Raw genomic sequence first — 24,295 nt, 5'->3', positions numbered from 1 at the left:
TTCCTGGGCACCTCCTGTCCCTGCTTTACCCATCCATGCCCACCTCCCTTCCTCCAGGTGCAAGAGCTCCAGAGCCCGCCCCGAGCCAGCCAGGTGGTGAAGGATTGTGTGAAAGCCTGCCTCAACTCTACTTACGAGTACATCTTCAACAACTGTCATGAACTCTACAGTCGGGAGTACCAGACAGACCCTGTAAGAACTCCAGATGAGGCAGAAGGGACTAGTAGACACTACCTGACCCTGGCCTAAGTCCCAGATCTGCTCCTTCCCAAGTGACTTTACTGTTCTGAGCCTCAGTATCTCCCTCTATAAAATTATATCATTAACCCACATCTCAGGTTTGAAGAGATTCAATGAAATACAAGCTTTACATAAAATACAGTTACATACTTAGCACCTGATACACAATAGGTGCTCAAACAATTTGATTTTAGTTCAGCTTAGTTGGCATAGCACAGTGTGTATGGAATTGAATCACTGTTCAACAAACTTTGAGTTGAATTGAATTTTTTAGTACAGTACAGTTTTGGTCATTTCAACTCAATTTATTTGAGATCTTTCAGCATGTGTTTATCTACACATATAATGTCCCAGGATTGTCAAAAACATTTCAAGAAATTTATGCTCTATTAGGAGGGAGAGATGTAAAAGTTAGTAATTTACAGCCCAGGGTGATTAGCCTGAGATGGCCCCTACATCAGGTTTGGCTTCTAATAGGAGGTAACACATAAGCCAAATTTAGTTCAATTTTATTTCATTCTGTTCATTTACATTTATTTGACTTGAGCTGAAATCAAGTTGCTCTCAATTGAACTGAATTAATTGACTTGGGCCGAAATCAAGTTGGTCTCAGTTGTGTTGAGGTGAAGTGGATTAAATTGAGTTTAGTTCAACTCTAATCAGTTCAGTTCCATTTATTTCTACTCAGTTGGCTTAAAATTGCTCTTGGCTAATTAGTGAGCAGCACTGAATTGGATTGAGTTGAATTTAATTGAGTAAAAATGTATTCATTTCAATTCAGTTGAATTGAGTTGAAGCTGTTCTTGACTGTGTTGAGTTGGCTTCAGTCAGAATGAGCTGGGTTGTTGGATTAGGTATGGCTGAGTTCAACTGACTTGGGTTTCACTTGGACTCATTTCTGTTGAGTTTACTTACATTCATTTCCATTGATTGACTAACATTAGATTGAGTTGGTCCAACCGAGTATGTTAGGTTGGGGTGAGCAGGTAGAGTCGGATTAGGTTGACTTAGACTGAGTTGAGTTATATTAAATTGAGTTGAGTTCAGATTGATTACTGCCCATTATTTTGATGTAGGTTGGTGTGGATCTTGGAGAGATTGATTAGGCTAAATCCAATTCAGTTTATTTGAGTTAAATTCAATCCAGTTTAATTCCACTCTATGAAGTGTAATTGGCCCAAGTTCAGATCCACTGAATTAATTCTGAGAAATGCAATCTGTTAAGCTAAGTGGGTATGATTTGTATTAGTTTCAGTTTCATTTGGTTTAGGGAGCTTGAGTTTGTTCAACTAAATTCAGTTCTATTCAGTTTTATGAGCTGAGTCTGGTTAAGCTTTGTTAAACTGAGTAGATATGAGCCCTGCTTGAGCCCGTTTACATGAGTTCCGTCCCTTTCTATGCAGACTTCCCACCTGAACCACACACTTGTTATGGGGCCCCTTCCTCAGCAACCTCCTTCACCTCAGTAAAAACCTGAAGCTCCCATCCCTTGACCCCTTGTGGCCAATATCTTCACTGCCCCACCAGGCCAAGAAGGGGGAAGTTCCCCCAGAGGAACAGGGCCCCAGCATCAAGAACCTCGACTTCTGGTCAAAGCTGATCACTCTCATAGTGTCCATCATTGAGGAAGACAAGAATTCCTACACTCCCTGCCTCAACCAGTGAGTTGTGTGTCTATGTAGTTAATTATCTGGAAGTCGTCATGTATGTGTGTACACAGTTTTGTCTTATGTATAAAGGCAATAATGTCTATTGCACCTAAAGTGTTGTGTATGTGGGAGCAATTGTGGGTGTAGCTGTGCCTGGGTGAAATATAGCATAACTTGCAAACATAAACAGATGGTATATGGATGGTAAAGGGGTAAATTAAGAGATGGAGGGATGGAGGGATGTGTGGGTGGAAAACTCAGGAGAAGCAGAGCCTCAGGGCAGAGTCATTCAGCCTTGACAAGCATCACTTGTGCAAGTTGGTGGCTATGAGGGAACTTGAATATAGATCCCTCTTCCCTACCCTTTGACAGGGAAAGCCAAAACAGCCTGTGCCATCTGCCTTCTGACTGTCAAGTTTCTGTACTCCCCTAACTTTTGCCAGGTTTCCCCAGGAGCTGAATGTGGGTAAAATCAGTGCTGAAGTGATGTGGAACCTGTTTGCCCAGGATATGAAGTATGCCATGGAGGGTGAGTCCCCCACCTCTGCGTCTCCCGGCCTGGTTACAGCAGATAGATGTGTCTCAGTGTCTTCTCCAGACTGTGAGCTCCTGCCCCACCATGCCTGAGCTCGAATACCAGTGATGGCCAGAGTGGGCACTGCCAAGACAGAGGGTGGCAAACCCTCCCGGCTGAGCCACTCCCCCCTGTTCCCTGCTCCAGAGCATGACAAGCATCGCTTGTGCAAGAGTGCCGACTACATGAACCTCCACTTCAAGGTCAAGTGGCTCTACAATGAGTATGTCGCAGAGCTTCCTGCTTTCAAGGACCGAGTGCCGGAGTACCCTGCGTAAGCCTCCTGCCCAGAACCCAAGCAGAACTATAGTGCTGACACTAGACTGAGGCCCAAAGAGGAAGGCTCATTACTTAGTGTTCCCTAGGCGTCAGGAGCAGAGGTGGGGCTCAAACCCAGTGTTCTCCATTCTTGGTCATTGGCCTAAAGACTCCTATAGCCAAACAATTAATAATCATAAGTATCAGGAACTGTACTAAGAAGTCCCTTGTATATATTCTCATTAATTCTTTAGACAGTTCTATGAGATGGGAACATCATAATTCCCATTTTGTGGATAAAGAAATATAGGGTTAAATGCTGAAGGATTTTCCCAAGGCAACATCCAATAAGTGATGGAGCTAGATTTGAACTTGGAATGTCTGACACACAAGCTGTGGTAGAGAGTGGGTTGGTGGCCACCATTTACTGAGGACCTACTATGCTGTGTTGGGATCTCAGAGTAAACTTATTTGCCCATGCAGTTATCAACCAACCGCATGTCTAGGCCTTGCCCTGACAGTAGTGGTCACTTGGTCAATTTCATGGATGAAGAAGCCAAGGCCTGGTGGGGGAGGGGATCAGAGGTGTGACCACCCAAGGCCACAGGGTGTGTTCAAACAGAGGGTTATGGGGACAAGAGATAGCAGGGTCCCACCCAGCTCTCCATTCCAGGTGGTTTGAGCTTTCGTCATCCAGTGGCTGGACGAGAATGAGGAGGTGTCCCGAGATTTCTTGCACGGGGCCCTGGAGCGAGACAAGAGGATGGGGTGAGAAGGCTTACCCACCGCCAAGCTCCCAATCTGCCCACAGTGGATTTGCTCCCTCTGTGGTCCATTGAGATACAATTTGGGGGCAAAAACTGCCATTGGATGAGGCCAGTCTCTGGAGGGTGTCGGTAATCTTTGTCTTATTCATGGTGTTTAAAGTCTTTTGTTCATTCAACAAATGAATGTGAGTTTATCAAGCCTGACCCCACCTCCCCTCCCACTGTGGCCTCTGTGTCTGACTGTAAGTCAACCTCACATACTATCCATCTCACCCCAGGACAGTCAGTCTCTGGTTCTCCTCATGGAGAGTGGGGGGTCGAAGCTCTGGGGACTGTCTGGCTCTGACCCCTCTCTCTCCTGGTCTCCCTTCCCCTGCAGTTCCAGCAGACCTCAGAGCATGCCCTGTTCTCTTGCTCCGTGGTGGACGTCTTCTCCCAGCTTAACCAGAGCTTTGAGATTATCAAGAAGCTTGAGTGCCCTGACCCCCAGATTGTGGGGCACTACATGAGGCGGTTTGCCAAGGTGCGGGAGTATGGGTGAGGTCGGGGATGAGTTAGCCTTAGGGTCAAGATTGAAGTGGAGTTGAGGCTGGGATTGATGTCGAAGTTGGGATTGGTGATATCATTGGGACTGAGGTTGGGGTTGGGGCCAGTGGAAAAACCAACCCAAACCACTATTGGAGTTGGTCATGCCATAGAGGTTGAAGTGTGGTTGGGGACAGGGTTTGGGTTAAGGTTGGAGTTGGTGATGTCATTAAGATTGGAGTCAAGGTTGGGATTGGGGCATGGGTTGGGATTGGGGCATGGGTGGGGGCACTCCCAGGAATATCCATTCTCATGGGTTGAGGTTGAGGTCAAGATTGAAACTGAAGTTGAATTTGAGGTAAAATTTGGGATTGGTGATACACTGGGACTGAGGTTGGGGTTGAGGTCAGTGTTGGGGTTGGCTGTCCCATAGAGGTCAGAGTTGTAAGTTGGGGACAGCATCTGAGTTCAGGTTGGGGTTGAGGTCAGGGTTGTAGTTAAAGTTGGAGTTGATTTTGGAGCTGGAGTTAAGGTTGGGGATGGGGTTGAGGTTGGGTTGGGTTTAGAGTTCCTGGTAGGATTGAGATTTGATTTGGTATCCTTAGAGTGAGTGTTTAGGGTTATGTAGAATTTGAGTGAGCCCTGGGGAAGTTTGGAGGTTGAGGTCATTGAACTGGGATTAGGTTCAATTGGATTTGTTTTAGGCTGGCATGAAGTTGGAGAATGCAGTACGAATTGAGATTGATTTGGGATCAGATAATGTTCGTGGTTGGGGCTGGGTTAACATGATGACTGATTTCTCTGAAAAAGAGCTGAATCTACATAAAATAATTGTCTTCAAGTGGTGGTGTCTCCCTTGATTATGACGGCCTTCCTGGGTTGAGAATTCACCCAGCCCAGTGGTCCATTTTAGGCACTAAAGTGGGTGAATTTATCCCTCATTTCACTGGTGGCTCTTGATGGGCCCATCTAGCTCCAGCCCTCCCTTTAACCACCCTCCGTGTCCTACCCAGACCATCAGTAATGTGCTCCTTCAGTACGCGGACATCATCATCAAGGACTTCGCCTCCTACTGCTCCAAGGAGAAGGAGAAAGTGGTGACCTGCGGGGCCCCTGTCCTCCCTCCCAACCCCATTCTGCAGCCCTGGGGCTTCATCCTTCCCTGGGCTCTGAGACCTATGTTTGCATGTGTGTCCAACTGTGTGTGTCTGACTGTGTATGTCTTGGGGGATCTGGAGGTGAAGGGACATGCCCTTAGTGTGTCACTGTCTGGTTGTGGCAAATGAAACCTTCAGGGTGTGTGTACATGAGCATGCAAAGCTTTGAACCCATGTAGGAGTACATGGGTATATGACTAGAACTCCCCTTCCTTGGGTCATCCTTCCCACTTCCAGTCCCCAGAGATCACCCTCCTCGACACTCCCAGGAATATCTGTTCTCAGATGACCTTGTGGGACCCCAGCTCTCTCCAGACCCAGACCCTGAAACCATCCAGGGTCCCTGCTGGTGGGTGGAAGAGACCCTAGTGAGGGGTCCTGAGCCCTGATTCCCTGCTTTGTTCCCATCCCCAGCCCTGCATTCTTATGAACAACACTCAGCAGCTGCGAGTTCAGCTAGAGAAGATGTTTGAAGCCATGGGAGGCAAGGAGGTGAGGTGGGGCCGAGCAGGGTGACCCCCACCCCCACCCCTGCAGGCCCCAGAGCTCATACCTGATGAATTCCAGTGCAGCCACTCCCTTAAACCCCAGCAAGCAGCTTCACTGCCTGTGTCTCTGTTTCTTCCTCAGCCCCTTGGGGACCCTTTCCCTGAGTTGGGTGGGAAAATGCCCCAGACATGTGGATGCTCTGTAAACCTGACCTGACAGATGTCCCTTCCCCTTCCTTAGCTGGATGCTGAGGCCAGTGACATCTTAAAAGAGCTTCAGGTGAAACTTAACAACGTCTTGGATGAACTCAGCCGGGTGTTTGCTACCAGGTGGGGCACCTCCAGGGCTGGGAGCAGGGAGAGGGGGCAGCTTCCAGACCTCTGAGCCTGGGGCGTCCAGAGACTCAGGTGAAGAGCTCAGGCTTGGAGTTAGATGAAGTTGAGTTCAATCATGGCTTCACTGCTTACTAGCTGTGTGGCCTTGGGTGAGTCTTAACTTCTCTGAGCCTTAGTTTATTCATCTGTAAAGTGGGGATGATAATAGTACCTGAGTAGGACTGTGTGATAAAATGGTAAATGTCAGCGCAGTGCCAAATTCTACTATTATGAATGCCCCCTCCTCAGTTTTATGCCATGGCTCCCTGATGCTGATGATAAAAGGTCAAGGTCCACAGATCAGCATTTATGGCCTCACCTGGCCCTTTCTCCAGAGTTTAGAGTCTGGTCTGAGCTCCTCCCCTCTTTGCCCTCAGCTTCCAGCCTCACATTGAGGAGTGTGTCAAACAGATGGGCGACATACTTAGCCAGGTGAAGGGCACCGGCAATGTGCCAGCCAGTGCCTGCAGCAGCGTGGCCCAGGATGCTGACAATGTGCTGCAGCCCATCATGGACCTGCTAGACAGCAAGTGAGCCAGGCTGAGTAGACTGGGCTGGTGAGGGAGAGGCCATGGGAGGGCCCTCAGAGACTGGGCACAGGCCCGGAGAGAATGCTTGGGCATGCTTGCTGCGTGACGGTTGAATGACTTGGATGAGTGGGTGGGTAGAGACAATGAAGGGATGGAAAGATGTGTGGGTAAATCATTGGAGGGATTGGTGAGTAAGTATTTGTACCAATAAATGGATGACATAAGGGTTGGGGAGGTGGATAGATGGGTAGATTAAAAGATAAATGCTTGAAGGCTAGATGGAGGAAAGGTGGATGAAGGATGGATGGATGAACAAAAGGATGGATGGATGAATGGTGGATGGATGGATAGATGGATGGATGGATGGATGGATGGATGGGAATAAGGATAAATAGATGGAAGTGTAGATGGGAGGATGGATGGAAGGAAGGGGGAGAGAGGGCAGAAGAAAGGATGGATGATGAATGGTTAGAAAGTTGGATGTATGGAAGGAAGGAAGAGAGGGGGAGAGGGAGGGAGAAAGGAAGGAAAGAAGGAAAAATAGATGGAAGGAGCATTAAAGAAGGTTGGGGGAGGGATGGTTTGGTGGGTGGGGGGTTCAGTTGCTGGATGAATCATGGTAGATTGCCTCAAACATCCAACCATGAATTCTTTGTTTTCCCTCTCAAGTCTGCCCTTTTCCTATAATTTGCTTCCTCTTCCTCTTGAGCATGGCCCCAGCCTCCTCATAGTCCCTATTCTCCATGCTGCCTTCTAATCCAGTTTATCCCCACTCTATTTTTTCGAACGGTAGGGTCTGTCTTTGTCTCTCTCTTGAATACTCCATAATTCCCCATTGCCCTCATGCTAAGGCTCAGGCCTTCCTCCCAGACATTGTGGCCCTTTCCTCTCTGGCCACCGCTGTGCTTTCCAGCCACCATTTCTCTCACATCGTAGCTCCATCAGACTACCCAAGGCCCCTGTACAGGCTCTGAGCCCTCTGGCATGTCCATGGGATGCTTTCCCACTTTGCCCGTCTGTTGAGGGGGAGGGCCTGGTTCCACAGGTCAGGGCCAGCTGGGCTCTCTCTCATACCTGCCCCTCATCCCCAGCCTGACTCTCTTTGCCAAAATCTGTGAGAAGACAGTGCTGAAGAGGGTACTGAAGGAGCTGTGGAAGCTGGTCATGAACACCATGGAGAAGACCATCGTCCTGCCACCCCTCACCGACCAGACGGTGAGGCCCACAGGGGTCAGAGGGGATGCCTGGGCCACCTCCCCTGTGGGAGCCACAGAGCTTGGTGCTAAAGGCATTGGGACTCAGAGGTTGTCCAGGCATAAGGGTCATCCGGGGGTCTTAGAAGCCACCAGAGATCAATGAGGCCGAAAACCAGAGAGGTTACACATGGGTCAAAAGTCATCAAAGGGTCAAAGAGGTCAAGTAGAGTCAAATGACATTTACAGAATTTAGAGGTCACATGAGTAAGAGGTCATTCAGAGGTCAGAGGTCATCCAGAAAACAAGTCGGCTTGGGGCTCAAGACCACCTATGGGGCACACAAGTCATAGGGGTCTCTGAGTTTATCAGAGGCCCTTTAGGGGGTCAATCAAGAGACAAGGAAGGGAGACACCATGGACTTCAAAGATCAAAGATGAATAGAACAAGAGTTTCCCTTTTGGGAACAGCCTAGAGAGGGTAATCCCCAGGGATTAGGCTGCTGGGTGGGAATGAGGTACCATGACATCTGTGGAGGGGTGTGGCTGGGCACGGATCCCTCCAGGGAGGCGTTCAGGGCCTGGACACCTTGATATGTGGGTTGCTGATGGCTCAGCACCAAGTGGGAGGACACTCGGGTGGACGTGGGAGGCTTGGGGAGGGTGGGTGGGGTCTCCCCCTAGAGGCAACAATGGTGTAGGAGGCTTGGCCCTCCTGCAGCCGACCCTGCCTCATCCAGGCTGGGCTAGGGCACGGGGTTCACCCCTCGGTGCCTTCCCCGCCCTCTCCCTGGCCTTCCCGGGAGACTCATGGTGACTTATTCCCCCCTCCCTACCACCCGGCCCCCATCACGGCTGACAGATGATCGTAAGTAGAGTCCCTTCTGTCTGTCTGTCCGTCCGTCCGCTCTATGTCTGGACTCAGCCCACTGTGTGGCCACAGTCCCCCCACCCAGTGCCCCCTCCTCACCCACTGCCCCGCACACTGTCCCACCCCCTGCCTAGATGTGCCTGTGTCTGTCTGGGGTGGAGCATGGGGAGGGGGCGGGGCTGGGAGGGAGGGAGGCCCTACCAACCCCCCACCCCATTATAAGTATGGAGGCAGCACCTCCAGGTTCCCAAACCCCAGGCCTATCACCTTCACATCTGCCCTGGTCTTTTTGTTGAGATAACCCCCGCCACGCTCAGACGCCATTAGGGTGTCAGGATCTCTCCTGGAGACTAGGAGGTTCAAAGTCAACACAGCCCCTCTAATCTCCCCTTTGGGCTCACCACCCAGGACACTACTCAGCTGCTCAGGGCAGGCCTTCCACCACCCCTACCCACCCCACTCTCACCGCTCATAAACCCAAGCACCCAGGAAGGAGATGGATTTGGTGTCAGGTAGACTTGATGTCAGACCCTAGCCCAGCCATTCTCTCTTTCTCTCTCTCTGTGACCTTGGAAAGTCACTTCACTTTCCAACCTCTGTCTCTTCGTCTGGAAAAAGTGGTTAATTGTAGCAACTGGCAGAGTGCTGTTATCAAGACCGAATGGGACAATGCATTAAAGTGCTCATCTCCATGACCAGCGGAGGCAGCCGTCACTGCATGAGCTCTAGTGCTGTTGTGGGGGGCGGGGGGTAGTATGTGGACACATGCCAGGGCAGAAAGCAGTAAAACCACTTTAGGGTCCCCCTCTTTGTGGGAGATACAAAGCTTTTACAATATTTAATCTTGTCAAAAGTTTACAGGAGTTCATCTCATTTCTTGGCGGCTTCAGCGTGGGCTTCAGCCACGACCATCTGGGGGCAACGCACCCAGCCAGACAGTGCACTGGTGGGCAGAAAGCAAAGAGAGCTTACGTTACTGATGATTCCCTGTACGCCAGACCCTCTCTTAGCTGCGAGAAATTTCAGCTCACCGTCATGAGCCTTTAGAGAAAGGTGGATTTTATTGTTCCCGTTTTGGCAATGAGGAAAGCCGAGACTTGGGAGGAGTCATTTACTCTCATAGTAAATTGATGCCAGAGTCAGTATGCAAAGTCAGGTCTGTCTGAATACGGAACTGTTTGCTTTCCTGTTCACCCAAGAACCAAGCGCCTCATGTAGAAAACAAATGTAAATGGTTATATTTTGGTAGCGACTTCTCTCCTTTTTCTCTGGCTCTGTATTTCTATTTCTCCTGTCTTTCTTGTCTTTTCGACTCCCTCACACGTTTTAACAGTCAGTCGTTAAGATACACACACACACACACATCCCCGTGCGACCCAGTCACCAGCCCCTTGTGCAGCGCAGATGCCCCTCACCCTGGTCCCCACGAGTACCTGCGTGATCACCCCGAGCCGCCCCCCATGGCTTGCCAGGCTGATCACCCTGTGACATTGTCTCTGCAGGGCACCCTCTTGAGAAAACATGGCAAGGGATTAGAAAAGGTAATGAGGGCCTTGTGGTGCTGAGGCCCCGAGCCCTGGTGTCTGGGCTTATGTGTGCATGTGTGTCCGTGTGCGTGGGCAAGACGGTCAGCTGGGGTCATGAGGAGGGGAGGAAGGGGTCCTAACTGGCACCCTTACAACCAGGATGCAGAGATGAGGCAGTTCCCCAGGGACAGGCTTACGGTGTGTGTGCACGTGTGAGCTGATGTGTGCACATGCAGCTCCTGCCCTCTCAGGACAACATGCAAGGAGCTTACCCCAGGCCTGCGCTCAGCTGAAATCCTGTGGCTTTGAGAAGGGCCCAGACACTGAACCATTGCCCTGGGATGAGACATGTGTTGTTTTTCATGCAGATTTTTGTGTTCTAATGGTTGTATACTGTAAAGAGATGGGAGCTGTAGCAACACACAAACAGTGCCATTGCTGTGCACTTGTGTGGGAGCTCTCACACCTTTGTGCACACAAGTGAGGTCTCCGCTTTATGAATGTGGATTGTAGGACTTCCCTACGCAGTCATCCAGCCACCTTCAAGGTGCCAGGCACCATACACATGCATGTGCATCTGTGGGAGGGGGAGATTGTGTGTGGGTGGGGATGACTGTGCACACATGTGCAAGTATTTAGGAATGCACATGTATATTTTAGCATTTGACTTCTGCAAGTGTGTGTCTTTGTATGTCAACTTGGGTGTGTGTGTGCATAAACTTTCTGCACACTCATGGATGTGCCTGAGTGTCCGTGTGTTGAGCAAACTTGTGATACCTGTTAGCATGTTTCTTTTAGAGTCAGGCCTGCCGGGATAAGGTCTTGGGAGTTGGGAGACAATAGGCCTCAAGCTCTGTCTCTTCTCCCCTTCCCCAAGGTGCCCCACCCTGGGGCAGGCTGACTATGGGACTGGGCATCTGTCCCAAGGTGATGGGCTGGTGCTAGGCTCTTGGCATGGCAATCCAGGAGCCTGGCCCCAACCCCCCACCGAGGGACAAGGGAAAGTGCTTAGCTGGGGAGGGAGCTCATCATTAGACCCAGGACCTGGGAGGGAGCTCTTGGGCAGGGAGGTGGGACTATGCTTTGAGGGGGCAGGGAAGTCCCACTGACTATCCTCCCAGCCAGCACCTGAACTCTGACCTCCACCTGATTCTCTTCACAGGGCAGGGCGAAACTGCCAAGCCACTCAGATGTAAGACCGACCTCTCACTGTCTGTCTGGCGCCTCCTCACCCCCACCCCACCCCCTGCCTCCTTCCACCCCTGTGGTCCGTGCCGTCTGGGTTGTTCTGTGAACCCATCTGTCGGTCTCTTCTTCCTCTGTCTGTCTGGCTTGCTTGTGAGGGGTGGCAGGCGGGGGCGCAGCAGGCAGGGAGGAGGGGGTAGCAGGGGAAACTGAGGCTCAAGCAGCTGATCTCCTGAGTAACTGTGCCTCATTACAGCCTTGGGGAATCACAGACCAGAAATAAGAGAGCAAAGACAGCCAGGATGGTGACAGCACACGTAGTGGCTTCCATGGGTCAGCTGGTTGAGTGTCCACATAATTAGTTCTACATCTCCTAGCTGTGAATGTCTCCCTCCCTGCCCAGGACCCCCAGACGGGCTCAGGACCCAGTAATGCAGGACTCCTTATTTCATTGATACTCAGCCCCACCCCATCCTCCAAGGGGTGCCCCTGTTACCCAGGGGAAGAAACTGAGGCCCTGAAAGGATCTGGGACACACCTCAGGTCACCCAGCAAAGTGATGGAGGAGGCAGGACATGGGACTTCCAGGCCTGGACCCTGTCTCCCCCAGCACTACACATGACCTTTAGATCAAGTGCTAGTAGCAATAACCATTGAACAAAGACACAGGCGCAGCTAAACCTTGAAATGAATATGATTTCCCTCATCTGGATGGCAAAACTAAGGCTCAGAGAGGTTAAGTGACTTGCTCAGGGCCACACAGCAGAGCTGGTGTTTGAACCCTGCCCCACTCAGCTTGTTGGGACAACAACTAAGACACCATCCTGATGGTGTCTGTTTGGGGAGGAGGGCAGGGGAAGGGTATATTGAGGTGTGTGTTGTTGGGGAAGATTGTTCCTTTAAAAGGTCAGACTAACAGACCCCCCCAGATTACGGGGAAATGCCTCCCACAGAGGGAATGGTCCTGCAAGTAGTGGGGGTTTCACTAGAGCCCATCCCACGGTTTCCTCAAGACCCTCTGACTTTGGGCTGGTAAGGCCCACCCACACCTACAAACACCATCTGGAGCTCCCCCTACCCACCGCCCCTCACAGCCTGCTCTCTCTCTCTCTCTCTGTTTCTCTTCTCTGTCCCCAAAACCTGGGGTCCTGGTGGAGGTGGGAGGGTGGATAACATCCCCACAGGATAGGGATTTCTGGGGACAGAGTCACCACCTCTCAGCACTTCCTGGGAGGCTCCAGATGTGTGTCCAGGACACACCCATTGCCTTGCCCAGAGCCTTTGGACAAGAACCAAGAAGATGTCCAGGGCTAGGGTATCAGCAGGGGCTTGGGGACTGGGTTGGAGGACCCCACCCTTACCTGGCTATGTCTGTTGCCTACCCACAGGGAACTCAGATGATCTTCAATGCAGCCAAGGAGCTGGGTCAGCTGTCTAAACTCAAGGTGAGCCCAGGGGTGGGGGCAGGAAATCAGGGTGGGGATTCCTTGGGAAGAAGTCCCAGAATAGTGACGTACTTTGCAGGTTCGTGGGGCAGGAATACTACTCAGACTGGCTTAAGCACGATTTATTTTTCTGGTGTATTGGAAAGATGTACATGGTTCAACTTCAGATACAGCTTGATGAAGGGTGCAAATAATTTATTCAACAAATATTTATTGAGCACCTGCTGTGTGCCAGTTACATGCTGAGTGCTGGGGACACCATGATGAAAAGTCAGACCCACTATCTAACTCCTTCTAGTTTTATAAGGACTAGTAGCATAGATTGGCAGATCCCTAATGAAGGGCCTGCTCCACCCACCTGGCCCTTCTCTCCATCCATCCAGGACCACATGGTACGAGAGGAAGCCAAGAGTTTGACCCCAAAGCAGTGTGCAGTCGTTGAGCTGGCCCTGGACACCATCAAGGTGAGATGCTCCACCCCTACCTATCCCAGGTGGGGCAGGCTGAAGGTGTGGCTGATGCGGACATGGACCTAGGTTCGAACCCACCTTAACTCATTCAATTTATAAACACTTTCTGATGACCCTCTGGCAAGGCCCAGAGGAGCCCCAGGCTGTGGGGCCCAGAGGAGCCCCAGGCTGTGGGGCACAGGTGGATACGGACGTCCCCAGCCCCGTGGGGTCAGAGTGTGGTAGATGGAAGGACAGGAGCTGGCATAGCCCAGGGAGGTAGCAGCAAGGACTTTCTGGAAGAAGACATGAGGAAAGTGGGTTTTGAGGAATGCATAGGAGTTCATAAGGCAAAGCAAACAACGTTCTAGGCAGGAGCCAAGCCCATGCAAGAACGTGGAGGCATGAAAGGGGCTGTGGTCTCCAGGAAATGAAAAGCATGAAAACTACCCTGAAAAAAAAGTGTTTTGTTGAAATGGAGTTGGGCAACATATTAAAGAGTGGGGGTCAGGGAAAGCTCCTTGAAACCTTGATCAAAGGAAGACAAGGAGCCAGGGTAGGGGCAGAGAGGGCCTCACCACCAGTGAGCACAGTAAGTGCGAAGGCCCTGAGGCAAGCTTGTTCTAGGGAAGACAGCTGGGGAGAAGGCAGAGAGGATGCACCACAGTTAGAGCCACAATGAGCCGAGTGAGGGGTTGGAGGTTTGAGTGTTATTCTGAGGGTGTTGAGAGTCCACTAGAAGGTCTGGGGCAGGAGTGGAGGTAGGGAGCAGCAGCACCACACTTGGGTGTTTTGGAGACCACCAGATCACCCCTTCCATCACTGCAGAAGGCAGAGGGATGGAGGACAGGGCATGGGGGCTCACCACAATGAGCTGATAGGGGGTGCCTCTGGCCTCACCTTCCCCACCCTGTGCCCACAGCAATACTTCCACGCGGGCGGTGTGGGCCTCAAGAAGACCTTCTTGGAGAAGAGCCCAGACCTTCAGTCCCTGCGCTACGCCCTGTCTCTCTACACGCAGGCCACGGACCTGCTCATTAAGACCTTCGTGCAGACACAGGCAGCCCAGGGTAAGGGGCCCCAGGGTAGCTCCAGGCGAACACCCGCCCTCCCACACGGGCAGCCTAGCCCAGCCACCAGTTGCCACTGGCTCATCTCTTCTGTCATGTCATGGCAAATTGACAGCTTGGATCTTGTGAACTGCTTGATGTCACTGACCAATGAAATCCACAGCTTGTGGGGGTGGGATCTCTTATGTCACCAGGCCAGGAGATGATTGACGTCTGGGGAAATCTGTGACGAGTCTTAGGACCAGGAGGTGATTGAAAGCTCTGGGGAGGGACCTCTGATGTCAAAGACCAAGGTGATTGACAGATTCTAGGGGTGCGACCTGAACACAAGGTTGACAGCTTTGGGGGCGGGACCTCTACTGTGGGGGCGCCCAAGGAGTGATTGACAGCTCTGGCAGGGGCGGGACTTCTGACTTCCTGTGGCCGATGGGTGATGGCAGCTCCAGGGAAAGGACCTCAGGATGAAAGGTTGAAGGGGAGGAGGGGACTTCTGTATTGTCTGGGGCTAAGGAATGATTGACAACCCCAGGGATGGGTAGGACCCCAACCTAGAGAGGGTGTAGGGAGAGGAAGTTCCCATTTCTCTAATTCTCTCTTCTCTTGCCTGTCTCCAGTCCCTCTCTGAGCTCGCACACCGCAGCTGGGGCTGGGGAACACAACTAGCTCTCCTCCCCAGGGACCCCCACTTTTCAAAATTGGCTTTAATTGTGCGAACAAGGGAGAGAACTTTGGCCGCTGACCCAGCAGTGGAAGGAATGGCTAGGGTGGAGGGAGCAAAGCCCTACGGGCACCGGGGCGCCTTTCCCCACCCCAGTCAGCCCTGGCCCTCCCTGGACGTCAGGCCTCTACGTTCAGCTTCGTGCCCAGTCCACACTGCTGCTTTTGGTGTCCCTGGTGTCCCCCGGTGCGGGAAGCTGTCCGTCTCTCCGTCTGCAGCTGACGTTTCTCTCTCTCTTGTCTCTCCTCCCTCTCACTCGCCGCCCCCTCCACGCCTCCCTTGCTCACCCCACACACACTCGCCCTCCATCTTCGCCCCTGGATTTCTCGTCTCTGCCCCCTTCCCTCCCTTCTCCCCCCTCCCCCGCGATTAGTCCATGGTGGAAAAGGGACTAGGTTTACCCTTAGTGAAGACATTTATCCTGAGAAGGGTACGTGCCTCCGCCGCCCGCCCGCGCCCAGTGCCCGGTGCCTGCGCCCCTCCCAGCCCCGGCTAGTAAAAGGCCCGTCCTTCCACCTCCACGGCCCCGGGCCACGTCTGGGCCGGACAGGCTATGGGGACCAAGGTGGACAAGGGGGAAGGACGGCTTGCTGGTTCCACATGGGGAAGGAGAAGCGTTATGAGTCGGCATCCATTTCTCCCTGTGTATCTCTTAAACCAGATCCCAGCTCTGCCACTCAGTGGCTGGGCACCTAGGGCAAGGAACAGCCCCCTGAGCTTCAGTTTTGTCATCTCTAAACTGGAGACAGTCAAGGATCTTAATTCATAGGATGTGATGAATTAAATTTAGGGCAGTTTCTGACATTTAATAGTTCGCAGCAATGTTTAGTTATTGTTGTTGTTGTTGTTATTATACTTGCTCTCACTTTTCCTAGCATAGGAAATTTTTTTTCAGGCTCTAACTAGGAACCAGCCCTTGTGCCAAACACTTCTCAAGGATTCTTACAAAGATTCCTTCTAGTTGCCCTGCAAGGGGGTCCATCAGTCTATAAATGAGGACACTGAGTCTCAAGGGAGAAACCACTTGCCCGAGGAACCTTCCCCTGTGGGGGAGACCAGGGCTTATGGGGGGAGGGGAGGTGTTGAGAGAAGCACAGAGAGGCCCAGAAAAGACCCTTCCTCTTGGAGCCAGCAAACCTCGGGAGGGGGGTGCACAGCACTGCCCCCCTCCCCCTTCTTACTAGCTTTGGCCTTGGTCTGACCCCTCACCCCTCCCACCACCATCTGACTCCCCTCTGGCACCCTCATTATGGCCCGGATTGAGCTTGCAATGAAGCATCAGCCTGGGGGAGGGGGGGAGGTGAGGCTGAGCATGTGACTGGTTGGGGGGAGGATGGGGTGAGAGCCTGAGATGATAAGGAAAGTGGCCTGGGGTAACATCGAAGATGGGGGTGCACACCCCAGTACTGGGGTGCTGGGGGTCTGCAGGCTTCTATGCCCCGGAGCCTCAGTCACTTCCTTCTCATTCAAGTGACCTGGAATCAACCTTGGACTGACCCGTTCTCCTTCCCCACCCCCACTCCCAATTCTCCTCCTGTCCTCCCCCATGCATGGGGTGCTCCAGGGTGGGGTGCTTCCTGGGAGGTTGGGGAGGGGCCTGGCTGGGTGTGCTGGCAGTCACAGGTTCCCAGGCCCTACAGGATGCCCTTGCCAAAGTCACAGAGGGAGGGACGGGGACAGAACTTTTAAGCTGCCCTTCAATGATCCTCAGCAAAACCAATCAGGATGCTTGTGCTGGCCAGACACAGAAGTGCACCTCACGCTGACTCAAGCAGAGAAGAGAATTTGTTAACTGTGGAACTAAAAAATTAGGGGTTGAATTAGCATCAGGAATAGCTGGATCCAGAGTCTTCGACAATGCCAGTGGTCATTGGTCTCTTCTGAGACCTCTGTTGGGTAGCCTCTCTCCTTACTGGGCAGAGACAGCCTTGCCAGCTTAGCATCAGAGAGACAGAAAGACTTTCTCTTAACACTTACAGCCAAAGCCCCAGAGCCAACTCCTGCTGGCTCAGCTTGAGTCACATGACCATCCCTCAGCTAATCAGTGCAGCATGGGCAAGGAATGCTCTGACTAGGGAGTCACAAGGTCTGAGGTGAGGGTGGGAGCATTTCTCAGTGGAAATTTGGGATTGTCTATTAGAAGAGGAATGGTTTGGGGGCAGGGAAAATAAAAGAGGAAGTCCCTGTGGTTGAAGCAGAGTTAGCAAGTGTCAGAGTGGAGGAAAGTGAGGCAAGAGAGGTAATAGCGAGATATATCAGGAAGAATATTGCAGGTCACAAAAAGGACTTGATTACTTCCAGGTGACATGGGAGGGTTTTGAGGAAAGAAGGGATGTGATCTAACTTAATAGGTTTTCCCTCTGGTGTGCTGAGAGCAGCTCAGAGGAGGATGCAGGAAGACAGGGAGGAGTCTACTGCAATCAATAGTCCAGGAGTGCGATGAGGGGGGGCTGGGACGGAGACTGGAGGCTAGGGAGGTAGGTGACATGCTGGACGTACTTTGAAGGTAGAGCTGGTAGGATCTTCTAACATTCTAGTACCTAGGGAGGAAGTGAAGACAAGGAAGGGGGTCAAGGCCTAGGGTACAGGGGTTCCCCAACAGTTTGAGGATTGACAGAGGAGGAGGAGGTGAAAAAAGAGGATAAGGAGTGATTAGTGTGTAGGATGAGAACTTGGAGAGTGTGGCATTGTTGTAGCCAAGAGGAGAAACTGAGGCACAGGAAGCCAGAGTGTCGGATGCTGCTAAGATGGTGTATTAGATGAAGACTGAGTTTTGACTTCACGGTGGTCAGTCGAAAAACAAAGGTGGGAAGCAGACACATTAGGCTCAGAGAAGTTCAGAGATCTACCTGAGATCACAGAGCAAGGCAGTGAAAGGCTTGAGCCCTGGATTCCTGACTCCCCGACAGCACCTACCACCCTAGCCAGTCCTCGGTGCCACCCTGTCAGGGCTGTTGACCTGGTGCTGCCAGCACGTGGTAGGAGGAGGGAAGCAATCCAAGTCCCTTCTGGTGGGTGGGAAAGAATGGAGCTGACACCAAACATCCTCCCCTGCCCCACCCAGGCTCTGGTGTGGAAGACCCTGTAGGGGAAGTCTCCCTCCACGTTGAGCTCTTCACTCATCCAGGAACTGGTGAACACAAGGTCACAGTGAAAGGTGAGCAGCCTGAGGTGAGAGGGGGAGTGCCTCAGCCAGGATGTACTAGGTTCTAAAACAGAAACCAAACTCTTGGCTCTAGTAAGAAAAACTTTTTCCATTAAAAAAAAAAGTTCATAAAACTGAAAATTCCAGAACTAACCACCTTCAGGCATGGCTGAATCCAGGGGTACAAACAGTGTTATAGGAATCAATTCTACTTTCTCCATCTCTCAGCCCTACTATTCTTTCATTGGCTTTTATTTTTGTAAATTAGAACACAGAGAAGGCAATTTTGGCCAACGTCTAGAATAACAGTGGTTTAAACAGAGAGAATACATTTTTCTCTGAGGTGACTCCCAATGACAGTCAGCCCAGAGCTGATACTGAGACATCACGGAATTGGGGATCCAGGTCTCTGCCATCTTTTGTGGCACTTTCATCCCTAATGTACCGTATTTTCGGACTATAAGATGCACTTTCCCCAAATTGGGAGGCAAATGGGGGTGCTTGTTATAGTCTGAATGTTGCTTTACATTTACATTGGTGAAATATTGTGTTATTTATGTTATTATTTTACCACATTTTTTGCCTCAAAATTTTCCTATTTTCCTCTAAAACGTAGGTCCATCTTATGGGGAAAACAAAAAACAAACAAACCAAAAAACCCACCACATTATTTTCCTCCTCTATAAGGTCCCAAAGAACTCAGGCTGACCAGTATCCTAGCCTGCAGCTGGAGGAAAAAGTTCAAGGCATTTTCCCTTTTAAGCCACAAAAAAGTTGGGTGGTCACTTTCTCTCACATTTCATTGGCCGGAGCTTAGTCACACAGCTACACTTAGCTTCAGAAGCATGCTGGGAAATGTAGTATTTAAGACCGGCTTTTAAAACCACAACCCCATTATGAGGGAACCTGACCAATCTTCCCCTCTTCTTCCTCCAATAGTGGTGGCTGCCAATGACCTCAAGTGGCAGACTTCTGGCATTTTCCGTCCATTCATTGAGGTCAACATCATTGGGCCCCATCTCAGTGACAAGAAACGCAAGTTTGCAACCAAATCCAAGAACAACAGCTGGGCTCCCAAGTACAATGAGAGCTTCCAGTTGTGAGTCTGGGAGCGAGCATTTGCTGGGTTAACCTCAGCCCACTAGGCTGGAGGGATGTCTGATGAGCCAGTGGTTCCTGGATGCAGGAATGCAAGGGGTCACGTCCTAGGTGGGGGTGCTGGGAACAGAAGCAACTTAGTGCAGGAATGACATCAGTCAGGGGACACCAGGATGGAGTTGACTACCTTGGGGGCAAGCAGGTCTGGGGGAGTGGCACCAAATGTGATATAACATCATGACAAGGGCTTGGGAAGGTGAGGGGAAGTGTGGGCAGAGGGATGTGTTGGTCAGGGCCATTTCTGGGGCTGGAGACCCTGGCTAAGGTGTGAGGGGGTCATGATCCGGGAGAAGGTGTGGAGGTGAGGACTCATGGAGTCAGCAGTGAGCCTTGTCAGGTATGTTGGGGCAGGTCATCTGAGGGGTCTGCTGCTGGGGACAGGAGTGGAGTGCAGCTTGGTCCAGGGTATGGGGTGCATGTTATTGAGGTGTGTGGGGTCACATCTGGATAGGTTTCCTGGTCGGCAGCTGTGAACTTGGTCAAGGCATCAGGCATCTAGAGAGCACAGACCCTGGGGGCCATAAATAAATCTGATCAGGGTGTACAGAGTGGGTGGAGTTCAATGGGTGGATTTTTGGGTGAGGTGCAAACCTCACTGGGCAGGGTAACGTTGGGGGCTGTTCTTGAGGACAGAAGTGCAGAAGGCATCAGAGCTGGGGAGAGGTAGGGACTCCTGAAGGACCACAGCTGACCAGTCTGTTAGAAGGGGGCCAGTGGACTTTGGAATAATAGGTCACCTGACACAATGCTTGGAATCCTTACCCAAAGGGGGGCTTATGCCTCCTGGGGTGGGCTGGGGTACTTAAGGGCTAGAAGTGCAGCCTGAGAGGGGGACGTGGAACAGTGGTGTGGGCCTGGCCAAGCTGAGGGGCCCTTGATCAGCTGGTGTCATGGCAAGTCGCCAGAGCGGCGGGATCCCAGCTTCACTACGGATAGAGCCTGGGGACAGGGGAAGTTGCGGTGAGACATCAGGGCAGAGGCAGATCTGGAGAGCATCTTGGAGATAAAAGGAGTGGGCTAGGGAGCATGGGGAGGGGCCATATCAAGGGAGAAATTGTGTTCAGGTGGGAGCTTGGTATGGCGCTTCTGGGTGCAGCAGGAGCAGCAGGTTAGTGAGGGCAGCAGCTCAGTGGATTAAGGGTGTGGACGTCGGGTATCAGGGTGGTGGAAGCATGGCCTAGCCAGGGGGCTCTGGGGTAAGGATTACCTGGGGTAGGAACATGGTAGAGTGTTGTTGGGTGTGGAGCAGAATGGAGGGAAGAGAGACATGACAGGGACATTCCTTGGTGGTGGTGGTGCCAGCTGGTGTGGACATGGCCCAGTGAAGGGCTGTGGGGCCAGTCACTTGAGGCAGTGGCTGGCGGGCCTAGAGTAGGAGAGTATGAAAATGGAAGGACTGCGTGTAGGTGTTGCCTACCCGGCGAGGTGGACTGGGCCACTAGGCTGGCCAGGTGGGAGGGGCTGGCGTGGGGTGGGGCCATCGGTAGGGGCGGGGCTGACCGATGCGCGGGACCTACTCTGACTTTCCGCTTTCCACAGCACGCTGAGTGCGGAAGCGGGCCCCGAGTGCTACGAGCTGCAGGTGTGCGTCAAAGACTACTGCTTTGCTCGTGAGGATCGCACAGTGGGGCTGGCCGTGCTGCAGTTACGTGAGCTGGTCCAGCGCGGGAGCGCCGCTTGCTGGTTGCCCCTCGGCCGCCGCATCCACATGGACGACACGGGCCTCACGGTGCTGCGTATCCTGTCGCAGCGCAGCAACGACGAGGTAGCCAAGGAGTTCGTCAAGCTCAAATCAGACACGCGCTCCGCGGAGGAAGGCGGTGCTGCGCCGGCGCCCTAGCGCTGGGGGCGCGGGTGGGCAGCACTGCGCCTGTGCAGGGAAGGCGGGGTGGGACCTTTCTGAGTGCAAGTCTGGGGGTTCTGCGCCGAGGGCGGTCTGCGCCTGCGCCCTTGGCTTAACTTCCTGCTCTGGGGAATTGTGAACGGGAGATGCCCCACCCCCTCGGAAGGCCACGCCCTAGGGCGCGGGGTAGGAAAAAGCCACCTCGTCTCCCGGAAGCAACGGCCGCAGCGCCTACGCGGCCTTTCGAGCTAGGATGGGAGAGTCCCACCCCTTATGGAGGAAGCCAGGTCCCTCGGCTCTGGTCCCCTGCCTCCTGTCCCATGGAAAAGCCATAAGACGGGTCCCCAAGCCCTGGGGCCCAAGACCAATTGCCAAGTATGGAACTCTAAGCTCCCTCGAGGGGCGGGCCCTGGGCTAGTTGTGGGTGGTCTGGGGTGGTCTTAGGGACTGGAGGGACTAGGATGGTGGCTGGAGGGCCTCGGACCCGAGCCTCTTTTTATGTTCGTGCAAAAAACAAACGGGAAGAGGGCCTAAGATGGGATTACAAAAGCACATGCGCCCTAGGGCGCCCAAACCCTGGGGGCCCAGGGAACGGCTCTGGGGCTCCTGCATTAACCTATGGGGTGTTGTTTTTTTTTTTTGCCTCAATCCCACCTGACCATGCCTAATCCTCATATCATAGAGTTCAACCCACCCAGTTGACAGATGGCAAAACTGAGGCCCCTAGGTTTGCTGTGGGTCCCAGTGCCATGCCTTGTCCCCACTCCCTTTGGCCTGTGTGCCACATCTGAGGATGGGCTGAGACTGGGTGACGGGACAGTGCTCCCAATTGCTGCTAACCCCCTACAGGGGACTTGCCCCGACCATACAAGAGATGGGGGGCCTTGGGCCAACTCTTGACCTCCTGCCAACAATAAGTGAGGATTTCGGATTCCTTGGACCCACCCCCACCCCCGACTTCTACTTCCTCTCCCAGAAGTCTCCAGACAGGAAAGAACAGAAAGAGACCAGAAACTCCAGAGGGGGAAGATGTGGGGTTCCCCAACACCACCCCAGGCATGTGCTTTGGAAATTTCCTCCCTCTTTTCCGTGGGAACTCTTTCTCATCCCTCAAAACTCACCACAAGTATCTCCTGTAGAAAATTGTCACTGCTCCCCTCAGGGCTTCCCCACTCTCTGTCCCAGAAGCCATGGGACTGGAGGCATCTGTGACAGCCTCTGTTTTCCTCCAACTTCAGTCTGAGGCCTCTGAAGGCCCACACAGGCTGAGCACAGAGAAGACACAGAGGGTATGGCTAGGTGAATTATGCCGTGGGGGACATCTCTGTGAGCACACCTCCGCATGTGTATCTGTCCATGACCATCCCTGTCAGCCTTCCCTTCCCACACAGATCTGGGCACAAAGGAGGTATTCCAGCCACACTGTGGCAGAGTCACAAGATAGAGAGGAGAGAGGACATGGAAGAGACAGGAGAGGAATCCAAGGAGCTGGAAGGATTTGAAATCAGGAAGTTTCTGTGTTGGAACAGCAAGGCTCAAAGAGAAGCAGCACTTTCCCTAAGCCTGCCCGGCAAGTGTATGCCATGCCCGACCTGGGATAACACCGCTAGGCTTTCACCTCACCTGGGGTGGCCAGGGTTCTGAACCCTGGTGGACTCGTGGGGTCTCAGGGTTGCAGTGGGCCTTGATTCCTGTGAGGAGCTGGCCCCAGTTTTCCATGAGTCAGGAAAAGGATGAAGTAGAGTGGGCCCCTGATGAGGTGGAGGAGTGTGACATTGAGGAACATCTTCGACAGAGCCAGTCCCCTCCCCAGGAGGGTCAGAGACAGAGTAAGCACACCAACAAAAAGAGAAGGAGGGAGAGAGAAGATACAAAATCGGGAGAGTACGATCACACCCCAGTGGGAACAGAGACCATGAGATGGAGAGAGAGACTCAGAGATGGAGAGAGACAAGAGAAATGGCAAAATTGGGGACCTAGAAGGAAGAGAGACCCACTCTTCTGGCTGTCACTAGTCTCATCTAAAAGGGTTTACCCAAAATGTGGAGTTTTCTGGCCATGTCCCCAATCCCTCTGACCCAGACACCAGAGCCTGAAACCTCACCACACCCCCAGCAGAGATGCAAAAAATACTTAACACCCAACTAGAAATCCTTGGAACCTCAGAGACCTTACTGTCCCTGACCCCTACCCCTTGCACTGTCCACTTTGCGCTGTCCATCTTACAGATGGGGACACTGAGGGAGGGGCAGAGTAGGGACATCCTGGAGTCACCCCAGACTCTGCTGTCCAGGTGCAGAGGAAGGGGAGCTCTCTGGGGACTTGGTTTGTATCACCACCCCATCTGTTCCCTGAACATTCCCTCCTATGAACTGTTAAGGACCAAAGTCGTCTTTGCTGACATGTGTTGCTTTTCTCTTTGCCTTTTTCTTTTCTTTTTTTTTTTTTTTAAGAAAGAAATCAAGTTGATGGTGTTGAGTAAGACCCATTCCCACCCCCTCACCACTACCCAGCCATAGTGGCTCTTTTGAGGCACAGGGCTGGGGCGGCAGGTTCCCAGGCATCCTCAGCCGCACCTCGGGGTGGGGGTGGGCTCAGACCCCACCCCTGGCCCTGCCCCTCTGACCTTGAACCCTGCCACCCAGTCCAGGAGGTTCTTCCTCTACATACCTTTCTCTTAGCATGTGACTGCAAATGTGAAGTCAAAACACTGTTTTAATTCCATCCCGTTGGTCCAGCATCTGCACAGGTGCCCCCATTTCTCTGTAAATATGTGACTTGGAACAAATGTTTAAAACCACGAAAAGTGATCATGAATGCATGATGTTGACATGTTTTGCACTATTCTGACTTTTTGGTCTCTGTAAAAATATTTTATTAACAGCAAACATTAAAAAAAAAAAGTACCCAGCTTCAGACCCATAGTGGTGGCTTTGCCTTCCCAGAAAAGCAAAAATACACACCTACTATGTGCAGACTGTTGAACATGCTTTCTGCCCACAAACCAACCTATCTACAAGTAGCATTGCCCCAATTCACAGAGCAGGAAAACAGAGTCCCAGAAAGGTGAGATTTTTGTGGAAGGGGTGGAGTCAGAATTTGAATCCGGGATAGGGAGCAGCAGTTGCTC

General features: G+C 52.2%; 1 protein-coding gene across 1 annotated transcript in view; it reads left to right on the top strand.

Moving 5' to 3' along the window:
- UNC13A (unc-13 homolog A) overlaps positions 1 to 24,081 on the top strand; it is a 58,178-nt gene extending 34,097 nt beyond the window's left edge. Inside the window, 22 exon segments of the mRNA XM_028519828.2 lie at positions 58 to 192; positions 1,768 to 1,901; positions 2,333 to 2,418; positions 2,611 to 2,737; positions 3,395 to 3,402; positions 3,405 to 3,489; position 3,611; positions 3,868 to 4,011; positions 5,027 to 5,110; positions 5,585 to 5,662; positions 5,900 to 5,988; positions 6,411 to 6,563; positions 7,655 to 7,778; positions 8,618 to 8,623; positions 10,129 to 10,167; positions 11,315 to 11,344; positions 12,726 to 12,782; positions 13,166 to 13,246; positions 14,154 to 14,301; positions 18,084 to 18,176; positions 19,104 to 19,263; positions 20,862 to 24,081. Coding sequence (XP_028375629.1) covers positions 58 to 192; positions 1,768 to 1,901; positions 2,333 to 2,418; positions 2,611 to 2,737; positions 3,395 to 3,402; positions 3,405 to 3,489; position 3,611; positions 3,868 to 4,011; positions 5,027 to 5,110; positions 5,585 to 5,662; positions 5,900 to 5,988; positions 6,411 to 6,563; positions 7,655 to 7,778; positions 8,618 to 8,623; positions 10,129 to 10,167; positions 11,315 to 11,344; positions 12,726 to 12,782; positions 13,166 to 13,246; positions 14,154 to 14,301; positions 18,084 to 18,176; positions 19,104 to 19,263; positions 20,862 to 21,162 — 2,163 coding nt within the window. The 3' untranslated portion in view covers positions 21,163 to 24,081.
- The last annotated feature ends 214 nt before the right edge of the window (positions 24,082 to 24,295 follow it).

The sequence above is a fragment of the Phyllostomus discolor genome, chromosome 8 (genome assembly GCF_004126475.2).
Source record: "Phyllostomus discolor isolate MPI-MPIP mPhyDis1 chromosome 8, mPhyDis1.pri.v3, whole genome shotgun sequence".
Taxonomy (NCBI): Eukaryota; Metazoa; Chordata; class Mammalia; order Chiroptera; family Phyllostomidae; genus Phyllostomus; species Phyllostomus discolor.
This window is presented reverse-complemented; position numbering and strand designations above follow the sequence as displayed.